The sequence below is a fragment of the Callorhinchus milii genome, unplaced genomic scaffold (genome assembly GCF_018977255.1).
Source record: "Callorhinchus milii isolate IMCB2004 unplaced genomic scaffold, IMCB_Cmil_1.0 Scaffold4, whole genome shotgun sequence".
NCBI lineage: Eukaryota > Metazoa > Chordata > Chondrichthyes > Chimaeriformes > Callorhinchidae > Callorhinchus > Callorhinchus milii.
This window is the reverse complement of record NW_024704745.1, coordinates 53,005,482-53,020,033: the sequence shown is the minus strand read 5'-3', so window position 1 is coordinate 53,020,033 and position 14,552 is coordinate 53,005,482. Positions and strand designations below refer to the sequence as shown.

General features: G+C 37.6%; 1 protein-coding gene across 1 annotated transcript in view; it reads left to right on the top strand.

Moving 5' to 3' along the window:
• The window catches only part of LOC103185146 (rho GTPase-activating protein 42), a 175,273-nt gene extending 161,194 nt beyond the window's left edge, over nt 1-14,079 (top strand). Inside the window, exons 19-24 of the mRNA XM_007903515.2 lie at nt 11-152; nt 3,005-3,397; nt 3,490-3,652; nt 4,963-5,025; nt 8,124-8,203; nt 12,125-14,079. Of these exons, the coding sequence (XP_007901706.2) occupies nt 11-152; nt 3,005-3,397; nt 3,490-3,652; nt 4,963-5,025; nt 8,124-8,203; nt 12,125-12,213 (930 nt within the window). The 3' untranslated portion in view covers nt 12,214-14,079. The remainder of the gene's footprint in view (nt 1-10; nt 153-3,004; nt 3,398-3,489; nt 3,653-4,962; nt 5,026-8,123; nt 8,204-12,124) is intronic.
• Nucleotides 14,080-14,552: the final 473 nt, after the last annotated feature.

Below are 14,552 nucleotides of genomic sequence, written 5' to 3'. Positions count from 1 at the left end.
GGACCCACAGATATTCAATACTCCACCAGATCCAAATGTTCCTCTTCCCCAACCTGAGCAGAGATCTGGAACGAGGCGAAGCAAAGCCACTTGCCTCTCCACAGGTCCAAGAAGGATCTACACTCCAACATTATGTCTGGCTGATGCAGACAGTAAGTAAATTGAGAGTTATTTGGATTTTCCTGCTTATCTTGCTCCTTTTGAGTTTTATTGTGAACCACAAACCTAGACCAAGCCAGAATTGCTAGTAGCATTGTTTTTGTGCTCTGGGAATCCATTCGTGCATACAAGTGGTCTGATTCACATATTGAATTTGATATGCGTTTTGAAAATGCTAGACCAGCGTATCTGCTTTGAGTTACACTAGTTTGGCATTGTTTCACGTGTCTTTTCATTTGTGCGAAAATAAATAAATGTCAAGTGAATAATGCATAATATCCTGAGGTTATGTCTTCAGCAGTTGTATAAAAAATCAAGAATGGCTAACTCTTGTTCTGTAGGTTTATTGATCCTATTGATGAGGTTCAGAATTTTGCACAAGCTTATTTGCTTCTCTTTCCCTTTGCCATTTTTGTATGAATATTATTCATATAATTATTAATGTATCTTCCTTACCTTAAAATTGCAAAAAAAATAGGATTTGGCTGTTTCATCTAATGTTAAGGTATGCTACAATGACAGATGCACTGGAAATAGTGTCTGGAAGGTAAGTCTAATCAGTGGTTTTAGTAAAGACATTATATCTGTTTTATGAAGCAACTTCATAAGCAAAAGTGAAGTGACCCTCTCGGGATGTTGGTTTCAGCTCAAATGGAATAAACGTTATAACTGCTACTTGACAACCTGCCAGTTTCTAGGGTAATAAACATTCAACAGAAGCTTTATCAATACACCACTTGGTGATGGAGTTTAATGTTTTATTACCACCATTATGGTTTAGAAGAGGAACATAAAAATTTACTGCAGTTGGCTTGAAGAGGTCTGAAGACGCACACATGCAGAAAAATCTGTATTTGATTTCTGAGCAATACAGTAGCAGAAGCAACTTAATGGTTGTAATATTTTGAGTAATGTGGAATGGAGAGAGCTTTTGTTTATGTAAAAACATTATTTTAGGTCTAAGAATAACCTGATCCAAGTGTCAGTTAAAACAAGTGGTTCTACATTGATAAATTGACTTGACCAGTGGAAACTAAGAACAGCATAACACTAATTAAGGTTATAGGATTTCATAGATTCAAAAGAAGCATATGTAAATTTGGAGAACAGGGTGAAGATCTTTTAAAGATGTCAGATCAAGGGGAAGGCTTGATCTTTTTGTCTCCTATTGTGTACCATGTCACCAGAGGCCCCAAAAATTAATCCGGTCTAAGACTTAGACCATTGTATTGAAATATGATTGCGCAGAATTATGGAAAACTTCTTAAATTCTCCCTTAACTTTTGCAAGAGGTTGAGCCAGCTAAGGATCCAATATATGTCAAAAGGGAAAATAAACTTCAGCCATGTAGAAAGAGGACTGACAATAAATCTTCACGTTAGAAATGAGCAGAAGAGATTTTATTTGGATGTTTCCCAATGAGGCTCCCATTAGTAAAAGGGAATCCAGTTGCTCAAGAATATATATTTTTTTATACGACTTGCACAAATTTGCCTATAACTCGTACTTTGTGTACGTTATGTTCCTGAATGATACGACTTGTGTGAGTTTTACTGTATTAATAATTAATAATATGAACTTCATTTTAGGAAAAAACATTAAAAGCTACAAACTCAGTACTGCATTAAACGCATTACAAAGCTCTTCCTGGTCAGTACGACCAAATTGTAAAGTCTTGTCATAGAATGTAAGAGTGTCCTTTCATTTTTCATTAATCAAATTTGTTGAAGTAAATCATATTGTACATTCTGTGCGTCCTTGGATATTCTTGCTCTCTCTCTTTCCAACCAGTGAAATTTTCATCTCTGTGAAAAAACATTCTATATTGGCACTTGACAATGGCAAAGCGAAGATGCACAAAATGTATTCTGACACGTCTTGGTTGGTGTGATAAACCAGATGAGCTTCAATGCTCAAGGATGAATTGAATTTTAAATTTCAATTTTCCAAACTCAAAGGTTAGATCTAATACAGTGATGAAAAGATCTGCCTATCATATTGTTTAATGGCTGGCATTAAGACAGACATTTCACAGGTGTTTTTAGGGAGTAAGTACAGAGGGTTTCTTGAAAGGCAGCACCAGTGAAGGTTTCATGGACTGGAGGAGTCGGGACTCAATAAAATTATAATAATTTATAATTATAATAATTCATCAATAATTCATTGATGACTCAATAATTCATCAGACATTTCTACCTGAGTAGGATCAGTTATTTCCTTTCCTTCTTTACATTCCTTGTTTTAAACATAGTAAGTTTGTCATTTCTTTTGGTCAGCGGAAACCCTTCACCATTCTCAAGATTCTCCAAACCAAACGATTGAGATCTTTCTTCCTTTTACATACGTATTTGATTTACAGTCATTACACTTTACAATAAATCCTGTGTAGTAGGTTGAGATGTCCTCATAATGTGAAAGGCACTAGATGCAAAGATGATTATTATGAAAGCTATTTGCATTTTAATTGCAAAAATTAATTCGCTGGTGAAACTAGTTTGGAAATGATATTAACCAACTTCTAGCTGATTCGTGTAACTTGTTACTGTCAAGAAACTAGTTTGGAAAAGATATTAACCAACTTCTAGCTGATTCATGTAACTTGTTACTGTCAAGTGAACCTTGTTAATTATAAACAAAAGTAGGAAATGTTTAAAGTTTCTCTGTATGAGCTTGAAAAGTTTTTATTAGAAGACTTGGAGGAGATTTGCATGTTTTTCTATATCTCAAAGTACTCATAGAGCATAAATTTGCAAATTTACATGCCTTGCTTTTAGTATTTGTCATGCATTCAACGACAAAGCTCAGTACTGTGCAGACTAACACAGTTCTTATTCATTCTCTTCAGGTGACACTTTCAGCAGCAGCCCTGACAGTACACCAATGGGAAGCATAGAGTCCTTGTCCTCTCATTCATCAGAACTAAATACTTCCTCCAAAACTAGCTCTTCTCAGCACCATTCACAAAGAGAGATGGGAGTTAGTGGATTACAATGGACCTCGGGATCTGCCTCATCACCTGGACAGAAAGGCGCATTGATCTGGACTACGAGCCCAGAATTGAGCTCCAGTGAAGATACAGTTAAAACAGATGGCCAGTCAGATTCTCAGAGTGTGTCATCTGTTACTAATACAACAAATGCATCTCAGCCCTTAAGCTTGTGCAGTGAAGGTCCTCATAAATTGTCTGGACTTAAAAGATCAATAACTACCTCTCTAAATTCTCTTCCTACAACAGATGGTAAGTTAATGAGTATTTTTGTAATGATTGAATTGAATGATTGCAAAGTAGAAATAAAATTAGGGACGGATTTTGTCTGATTTATTTTCCAGGTACCAGTACTAGAGTGTTTAGCAGTTCTGTTCAGAATCTTTCCTCGGTGGAGTTGAAAGACATGCCTAAGACTGCATCCAACCCAGCAATTCCTCCCAAAATGGCTACTAGAAGAAGATTAGATTCGTCAGCAAGCAATGGTTATCAGAAACCAGGGTCTGTGTAAGTACAAGTATTGTGAATAACCCTTTGTGGTGGCAGCTTAATTTGTACAGTAAAGTGTGTAAGTCTAAAGAACACCACTTATACCCATACATACCTCATGTCCCCAGGAAATACCTGGTTGGCATTGATGTCCTGTGATATTTAAGTGCTAATGCCAAACGTGCAGTTAAAAACTGCTGATTTAATTTGATGTTTCCTCTGAGGTATGATGCCTGGAAGAGTGGAATGGCTTTGCACCATTATTTTTGAGTACTATTGAAGTTGATGTTGAGCTAAATTCCAGTTTTAAGCTTAGACATCAAAAGTTTAGCAAGCATTATAATGGTGGCCCATTGTAACTACATTAACCAGCAGAGTATCAATTAAGTACCATTCATCTATATCCCAGAATTGTTCTGTAAACAACAAATGCTTTTAATTTTCCCTTTTTAATGAGTGGCTATTTATTAGCAATAATCTAGAAATGTGGTAAGGTTTAGAACTAAACAATATCCAATCTCAAAATGACCCAGACTTGGAATGTTTACTAATTTTAGGTTAAGTTTTCCTTTTCGGGAACCCGATTACTCACTCAAAAGTGAGTATTTTGATAAAAAATAATGTGGCGGATGATTCACAAGGTGCCTGATAAGTGCCACATAGGAGACTTGTTGAAAAAATTAAGTTGCACCATATTAAAGGAAATGTGCAGCATAGATAGAACATTAACTCAAGGACAGAAATGTAGAGAAGGTGTAAATGTGTTTTCCAGATTGACGAGATGTAAACCATCGTGTCACCCAGTGATAGCGATCAGTGATCATTGTCTTCTTAATATAAATACATGATATGGATTAAGAACACACAATATCAATGTTTACAGACAGTACATAAATATGGAGAGAGGAGCTGTGAAGAGAATTGTAAGTGACTTCAGGAGAACAAGCAGATGGGTGGATTGGCCAAGTAATTGCAGATGAAATTTAATGCAGAAAAGTGTGAGATGATAAATTTTGGAATAAAGAATGAGAGGAAATATACATTAAATTTGAAAGAAGTGTACAAGTATAAAGGATTAACATATGTATCATTAAAAGTGGGAAGACAAATTGATAAAAGCTCAAACGAGATTAACTCCCAGACTCTGCTTTATTGCTGCAAGTATATCCTTTTAATAACAATGAGCAGTACACACTGTTTGAAGAAGGGGAACTCTGCACCAGCAGATTAATAAGAATTTTAGGCATTAACTGTACAGAAAAAGTCAAATTTTAATTCAATTCTGACCTTGAATAGATCAATTAATAGAAATGTTTCTTTGTTTCTAGGGTTGCATCTAGAACTCAGTTGTTTGAAAATTTTGGCCTTCCTAAACACAATTCCTTAGGACGGTAAGATTTTAATTCATATTGTTTCCGTTTACATGTTCTAATTCTGCAATTAAAGTACAGTACTTAGGGATCATTTCCAATTGCCAGAAATGTTTAAAGCAGCAAAAATCTCTCACAAATCCATGTTTTAAAAGAAAATAGTTTAATAAAATACAGCAGGTAGAAAATAATTTTAAAAGTCTTAAAATGAAAAAGGCTTTTAAGAAAACAGAAAAATGAATTAGAAAAGAAAGATCATATGGTAAGCACTAATAGATTGTTTTTTGTTGTTACCTTAAATCACCCACAAAATGTACAGTCAATTCACTTTGCAGTATATTCTGTAAAATGCTTTGAGGCGTCTTGAAGATATGATAAGGCTCTATATCAAATGCAAGGATTATTATTACTATTATTGGTGGTGTATTTATGAGCAAAATCTCTCCTGGTGATTGTAGACACATGGCTGGAATCTTTTTTTGTTATGTAAAAATGCACAAGCTAGAAATATGACAAACCAGGTGCCACAGAACAACAGCCCCGAAACTTCTCATGATCTTAGATTTAAGACCAATATCGTAAAATGTAACAATAGGTGATTTTTTTCAAAAACCTATTAAGAATGACTCATGAAATCTGCTCCATCTAATATAATATGACAATTGTTTTAAGGCTTGAGAAATGTTGGACCTCACAGGTCCCCAAACCGGCTGACAAACCACAAAATAACAAACCAATATAGTGTTATTCTGATAATAATATAATAATAATCATTCTTGCATTTGATATAGCACCTTATCACGTCTTCGAGACGCCTCAAAACGCTTTACAGATATACTGTTAAGTGACTTGACTGTATATTTTGTGGGGAAAACGTGATCTACACCAGCAATAATCTACCCCCCATGATGTACCCATCATGTACCCATCATGCGGGGTAGCCTTACAGAGCAATTCCAGTGGGTTATTTGGAAAGGAAAAGTTCCTCTTGCTGTTGTTGATTTGAGCTGTCCAAAGCTGTTGTATATTGCAGAAATACATTCAAAAATTGCATATCCTTGAAGGAATTCGTGATTACATAAAAAAAGGTTTGATAAACAGTTATGGGTCTTCCTTTGCTGCATTTTTGGAGAAAATGAAAGCAATTTGTTTTTTCTAGTTTTCTTCAGTTCTCTTTTATTTACCTCAAAGTAGACTGAGCAATGCCAAACACAATAGGAGCAAAGAATTCCCCAGTAGCGAATGGTGAGGTGCGGGTTCAATTTTCCTCCTTTCACTGAGTTCCCAATCTCAGTCACACTGAGCAACTGTGTGAGGAAGCTGAGTAATAAACATAATAGTGCAGCAGGTTACCCACACCTGTAGCCAAGTGGTAGATGCACGCTGCATGTCTAAGGGCATTACAGATATATAATTACTCAACCTTGTGTGGCTGAACACCGTATGTTCCTCCAAGAAGTTGGACACAGACCACTCGAAGGTCTCGTCACTATTTAGCTTGTAGAAGTTTCATTCATTATCACAATTAAAATCACTCCACAAACTAAGAATGGCTACCCACAAAGGAGGGAAAGCTATCAATTCCGTGTCTAGGCTGGGTGAGAAGTCCCATGTTGAATCGTTGAGATTCCTGAACTGCCCTGTTTAAGATCTGTATCTTTAAGGATGATAATTTAGTCCTTTTAATTATTCTGCTCCATAATACAGTAGGACTGTATTAGATGGCATGATTTGTTATATTGCAGGTTTGTTTATAATGTGTACTCCCTATGGAACCGTGGCAAACTTTCTACACTGCCTGGCCTCCTAAGTGCATGAGCTTATTATCATCGAGGTCATATGATCATTAATGTCACGGTGACAACGATAGTGTCCTGTTATAACATAATCAAAAGGACCTAAATTATCATCAGTGAGATATAGATGTTAAACAAGTAGTTCAGGAAGTTGGTAGGCAGATGGGGTTCTGCCTCCATTTCTGATGTCATCAGCCATCTGCTACAACAACAACAACAAGATTCCATTTATAGAGCGCCTTTCACGTCGGGAGGACGTCCCAAGGCGCTGTAGAGTTGGGTCAGGACCCGAGCAGGGGGGAAATGGTCAGGGTAAGGGGAGGGAAGGGAGGGAGCGAGGAGGGGGTAGAGAGTCGAGAGGGGAGCTGAAGGCACGGTCAAAGAGAAAGGTCTTGAGACCGGCCTTGAAGGAGGAAAGGGAGGAGGCGGCGAAGGCACTGGGGGATAGAGTTCCAGAGCCTCGGGGCTGAGAGGCTGAAGGCCCGGCCACCGATGGTAGGGCGGTTGGGGCAGGGGATGTGGAGCAGACCGGAGCCAGAGGAACGGAGGGTACGGGCAGGTAGGTAGGGGGATAGTAGGTCGGAGAGGTAGGAGGGAGCAAGGCCGTAAATGGCCTTGTAGGTGAGGATGAGGATCTTGAAATCAATCCTCTGGGGGATGGGGAGCCAGTGGAGGTGAGCGAGGGTGGGAGTGATGTGGTCGCGAAGCCTGGTGCCGGCGAGGAGAGAGTTCCCGTAGTCCAGCCTTGAGGTGATAAAGGCGTGGACCAGAGTTTCAGCAGCGTGAGGGGTGAGGTAGTGCCGTAGTCTGGCGACATTCCGGAGAGAATCTCAAAAACACCAAAGTAAGGAGAGTTTAAGATGAGTGCAATTAGTTTGAGAGTTTAATCTCTGAGTGACTGAGAGACATTAAAAATGATTGTAATCAGCTAGATCAAAAAATTAGCTTGGTTAAAAAAGACAAAGTAAATTCAGAAGAAGCAGAAAAACAATTGGAAGCATCCAATCCCATGTGTAATGCTATTACAAAGCTGGCTACCACTCACAGAAGTATATTTTGCTAGACATGTAAACTGGCCTATAACGTAAGGCAATTTTGTACAAAAAATAACTTGTAACTAGAGTTGGTATATCAACAAACACAAGACTGGTAATCAGGGAGGTGAGAAAGGTCATTTTCAGAAGTGGTTACGGTACAATTTTGATTGTTTATTGCATTAAAAAATGGAATATAATACAAATAGTTCTGTGGTTCTAAATAAATTGTATGCTTATCGTTAATTTGTCTGTGTGTTTTGTGTTACATTATATCTTTTTTGAACAGCCAAGCAAAAGCTATGTATGCTTGTAAAGCAGAGCACAGCCATGAGCTTTCTTTCCCACAGGGGGCAATATTTACTAATGGTGAGTACTGCGATTATTTTTAATATATATTTCCTGTGGTGCAGTATTAATTAGCTATCATTGATTGCTTAAATGTGATACATATATTAGACGCTACTTATAGTAATAATACTTGCATTTGATATAGTGACTTATCACAGTGAATCATCTCAATTCTGTAAAGTATCGTAATTATGTATTTGTAGGTGAATGCAGCAGCCAATTTGTGCACAGCAATGTGCTAAAATTGCATGGCATCCCTACAGTGTATTGGTTAGAGCACTTGCCTCGCAATTGAGAGGACCCGGGTTCCATTCCCAGACAGGGCGCAAGTTTCCTTATTCCACACGCTCTGTTTACCTGGCAGTAAGTTGGAACCCGATTGTTAGTCAATTTGCAGATCACATTCCAGGAGCAATAATCCCAAATAATAATAGTTTGGTCACTCAATTCACAACTGTTTGTGGGACACTGCTGTTTTCAATTGGCTGCCTTGCTTCGCCCATAAAATATACGTTCAATTCACTTTACGGTATATTCTATAAAGATCTTTGAGACATCTCAATGACATGATAAGGTGCTATATCAAATGCAAAGATTATTATCATTATGTTCTACATTTAACCATGAAGTGAATGATCAATTATTGATCTGTAGGATTGTTGGCCAAGAAACTAAAACAGTATTATCTTTAATGTCCACGTGCCCAGATGGATGGGACCTTATTTAACATATTTTCAGAATAGACAACTCTGACAATGAAGTGGAAACTCAACCTCCATGTGTCAGCTTGGCACAGTGGTAGCCTCTGAATCAGAAGGTTGTGGACTCAAGCCTTACATCGAATCTTAGAATGACATAGTCTGAGCTGATACTCCAATGCAGTCTTGGGGGTGTGTGCATTGTTGGAGGTGCCATCCTTTGGGTGAGATGTTAAATTGAGATCTCATCTGCCTGTTCAGGTGGATGTTAAGGATCCCATGACACAGTTCGAAAAGAGAAGGGAGGTTCACCCGGTGTCTTGGCCAACAATTCCCCAAATAAAAAAAACTGGTCACTCACTCCATGGTTGTGGGATATTGCTGTACGCAACTTGTTGCCACGTTTTGCCCACAAAATACATAGACAATCCACTTTACAGTATACCCTGTGAAGTGCTTTGAGACGTCTCAACGACATGAGAAGGAGTTATAGAAATTGCAAGAACTATAATTGTAACCTAGACTGTGAGTTCAAAGTTCTGAAATTGGACTTGAACCCACAACCTTCTGACTCAGAAGAACAAGTGCTACCAACTAAGCTGAAAAATTACAATAACAATTGGAATGCACGTGGATTTGGCGTTGAAGTCACTTTGTATATTTTTTACACTTCACACTGCGGACTTTGGGAAAATAGTTTGCTTATTCCTGTCTTTGAGAAAATGAACAAACTGACAAAATCTGTAAATAATTTACATTTAGTGTAAATGTAAAATGATTACTCGTTATGATGAGACCATAACAACAAAAACGTGCATTTACATAGCGCCCTTCACGCGAGGCAGGCCAGCCGAGAGTAGGCAGTGGGTGGTGGAGGGTGGGATAAGCAGGTCAGATAGGTAGGGAGGTGCGAGGGTTTGAAGGATTTGAAAATGAGTGAGAAGATCTTGAAATCGATCCATTCGGTAATTGGGCACCAGTGGAGTCTGGCAATGATTGGTGTGATGGGGGGTACAGAGTTTTGTGCGGGTGAATATCTGGGCAGCTGAGGTTTGAATTAATTGGATTTAGTGTTTGATGGAGCTGGGGAGACCGGCAAGGAGGGCATTGGAATAGTCCAGTTGGGGTGTGACGAAGGCATGGACGAGGGTAGATTTAATTCAGTAGTTTATATTGCTGAGCTTGTAGTCATTAAATGTTTATTCAAATGTTATTATTGCTGTTGAATTTAAAACATAAATTGGCCTGAGAACCCACTGAGACATTAAATCTTGCACTTGATTTTATTCAAATGCAAATGTGTCTTTTTTAGGTTTGTGAATATGTAAATGTTGCATTTCATTATTGCACACTTAAGGTTTTCTGATATTTCCAACACCTTTTACAGAAATTTAGAAATGCACTCGCAGGGGGAAGCCATTTGGCCTGTTACTTTGTGCCACTTTTTGCTCCTCCAAGAAGCCATCCAACTTTAATCCCAATTCTCTGCTCTTTATCCTCTTTTTCCATTTCTCTGCATATACGTGTCCAGTTATTTTTAAATGCCCCAATCGACTTTGCTCTAACCCCTGGCAAATCATTCAATAATATCAGGAACCTAATATTAATACAGCCTGAGTAATGTAGCCTCTTGTTTGTTTATTAGTGGTTTTAATACATGTTTTATTAGTCCTGGTAAAATTCCTAACAACTTGATGTTATTTCTAAGTCTAAGGTTGTGTGTTAGTTCCTTGCTTGTCTTGGCTTTATGTTACTGATACAACATCTCCCCTTGAGGCCTGTTTTTGCTTATGAAAAACAAGATAGATTGAAAGTTTGAAAATCAAGACAGAAAACTAATCATTCGAAATGGATCTAAAGCCCTATTTGTTTAGATCTAAAGATCTAAATAAGAAACAAAGGAAATGCAAGGTGAAAATAGAATATAGGCAAAAGTGATCAGGGAAGGAACTGAGGAAACAGAAGCAGTAAAAAAAATAGAAAGGAACGCAGAAGGGGAAAGAAAGGAAGAATAACTAAAACTGAGATATGATTAGAAAGACAAGTTGGGGCCAGAAAAATGCTGAGTAACTAATCAAAAATATAAACAAAAATAAGTAATTTAAGAAAAATCTGAGAACAGCAATGAAATATAAATGTTTATTCCTTAAGCCTTTTATTACAAAATCGCTCTAATAGTAGACACTTGTCAATTAAATAGGCAAAATTGTGCTAACTATTGATTTTCCTACTTCAAGTTAAATCTTCCTATATTTTTCTGGCATATATTATCCAACCCAGAGGCAAGACAGTCCTGACTTCAATCCACATATTTTTAATTTATTTTATTTTGAGTCAAAGATTTGTTGCATTCCAAACCGCCAAACGTTCTCATAAAATTGTCTAAAGTATTTTTCAGCCTTTATAGGTTCACTGATGACTTTCTGTATTTCTCTTGTGCCGCCTAACCTCATATACTAAATAAAATTGCAAGATCGTAAACATTTGCTCCTGTAAATAGTTCCTGCAGTCTAAGAACATCTCTTTCAGAGATCAAAGGGATGCAATAGTTGTCTCTGGGCTGTGTTTCATGCTTGCTGCATATTGTCAATTTTATTCCCTTTTTTGAGGCAAAGTCCCATTATACCCTATATTATTGCTGTTGCATTTGTTCCACCACTGATATTACATTATGAACAGACTTTTACTTGCTTTGCTACATGCGCAGGATTAAACCATTTAATATACTGGTGTCTGTATCTTTATAATGTTAGTTATTAAAAAAGTGTAAATGTTCTAAATTTAAAATAAGTCTACATTACCGTAGTGTTCAATGGATCGAAATCCAGTGAAAATGAGAAGGTGTTTGAGTGGTAGATGTCAGGATGGATGGCTGTACTCCTGAAATGGTTCTCAGCACCATTTGGTGTGATACAGATGTTTTTAATTCATTCAGTGCTGGATCTGAGCCTGATTCCATTTAACTCTCAGAACAGTCAAACATGTAATGCATAATGTCTGCAAATAGCGTACAAGATTTCCATTCTGTGTAATCAAGATGTTTTTGCTTAATTCCCTGTACCCTATAATATTCTCACATTATTTTGTATGGGGAAAAAAAAAGTCAAGGTTGTGCAAAAAAGGTTTCTTGCAAACATTCTAAATGCTTCAAATGCATTCCTCCCCCATAGATTTAACAGTAATAAATGTTTAAATTCTAAAACATATGATTTTTGAAGCATTTTCATTCTGTTTACTCTAGTGCACACATCGGTGGAACCAGGTTGGCTACAGGGAACGTATGAAGGCAAAACGGGACTGATCCCTGCAAATTATGTTGCTTTCCTTTGATAACTGCTGGCACAAGCAGAAAATCTCCATGGTATCCATGAAAAGAGAACGCTTCATACTGAGAATGCTTTACTGTATTTCAATGCAGCAAAAGGCATCTCAGCTGCTCAAAAGGGTCTTGATTGCTTTCTGAGTGTGACGCCTGTGGAATATGTGCCTCCCTTGACGTATGGATTAAACTAATTTGGTCTACAAAATAGTGTTTCTATCATAAGCCCTTTGTTTAACTGTCCTTATTTAGGCATAGCCATAATCATGAAAGGTTTTGCAACAACGTGATGAGAAAAGCTAGTGTCTGAATTCAGTCAGGATGCCTATGTTTTACATAATGTTTGTATTGCTAGGCTCTTGTTACAATGCTAAATGGTTGGCACAGTTTATATTTGAACAGTCATCAAAGCTTTATTTTTATTATTGATTTTAGTTTGCTGTTTATTGAAAAGTGTGCTACTTATGGAGAGTGAATACAGGAACTTGTACATATGGTCAGGGCTGCAATACAAATTCTCTTATCAAGTTGAGTCTATGAGTTGAATCTATTTGGCAATGGGGAGGGCGGGGCTGCAGATGATTTTCACTTAAGTTATTTTTGCTTCTCCAGCCTAAAACTTCCCAAATTAGGTTTAAAGTTAGTTACTTTGGAATTCCACATGCATCTAAGCTTCAGGCGTCAGCAGGGAGGTATGGATGCTGGTGACTGCTTTTGTTTCTGGAACAAATCAAGCCATTGTCTGTTAAGACATTACTTTTCTTGAACTTAATGGGATGGTTTTATCCGAATGAGTCCCCAGTATCATTGAAATCTATCTACTTTAGCAACATAACAAGAAGATCTAAATTACATTTGCATTTTGGGAGATTGATTTCAAATGTAACTTGCTTTGGTTAATACTTTATGATGCCCAAACACTTATGAGCAAGTAAACTCACCAAAACCAAGGAGTAATTCAGAGTTTCAAACAACAAATAAAAAATAATTGTTCATTTCCTTTCAACTGGCTTTGAGTTCTTCCTGGCCCTCTGATTCCTTGCCCACCTTGGCCTTACCTCCTTTATCAACCTTATTCTCAACTCACTTACCACTACCACACATCCCCTTGGTGCAACCTCCACCTCCACTCCTTTAAATACCAGGCCTGTGGTGCCAAATCCAGCCCCATAGCATCCGCTAAATTTGCTTGGCCATACCAAAGTCTCTGGCTTCACCCTTGCCTCAGTCAAATCGTCTTTCTATTCCAGTATCATCCTGAAGGCTAAAGACAATGCTAAAATCCTTTTCTCTACCTCTGACTGGCTCCTTTACCCACCTTTCCATGCCCCCCCCATCCTTGCCTCCAACGTCAAATGTATCTGGGTTTCCTGCTTGCCAGACCCCCCCCCCCCCCCAGCTTTTCACTATATAGACTGCAGAACCTCCAGGGACTTTACAGCCCACTTCCTCTCCTGCACAAGGCTCTGCAAGCCTCTTGTTCCCCCATCTCCTTTGCGGATCAAAACTAAGATCCTCGTTGTTGCATTTAAATTCCTCCATGGTTTCATCTTGCCCTTCCTCTGCCACCTCTTACAATCCTAGTGACCCATCCAACATAGCCTACCTTACCGTTTGACTGCATTTTCAGTTGTCCACACACACCTTATCCCCCGGCTCGCGTGCCCAGCTACCTGTAATACAGAGCTTTGAGACATCCTACTGATATAAGACGCATTATAAATATAATTCTTTTGTATTAAGATTCAGGATAATTGGGCTGTTTGTAAAAAGATTTAATCTTCTCTTAGCTGTACATTATTGTAGTGGTCCCAGCATATGTTCTTTAGTCCTTATTCATCAACTATTGTGTGCAAGAAGCCTACACTTATTTCACTCTTCATGCAATATTTCTCTGTGTTAGTGTAATATATATTTACCTGTATATACACAGAATATATGTTCACCTTCCATCTGCTAAAAAAATCTTGAAAAAAATTCTTTTATTTTTGCATTTGATATTTTGAAATTGAAAGGATTTTTAAGAAAGCGTTATCCTTGAGATTTTATTTTGTAGCAATTTTTGAAATAAAAACCTGCCCTGCATTAGAAGTGAAAGCAGCAGGAGTACAGGAAATGTGCCAGCTTTGGGCACTGATCGCACTTTTATTTGCCCTAACCTTATTTTTTCCAATACACTGGTGTATTGGTTTCTCAATGTGATTTTTTTTCTGAATCTATCATTCATTTGTAACATTGCTAGTTTGAAATGTATATTGTCAAATAGTTCAGTTATTTGTAGTGTATTTAATAATTATTAGTGTTTGTATGTCGCAATCTGTATGAAATATAAAACTTCAGAAAAAATGTA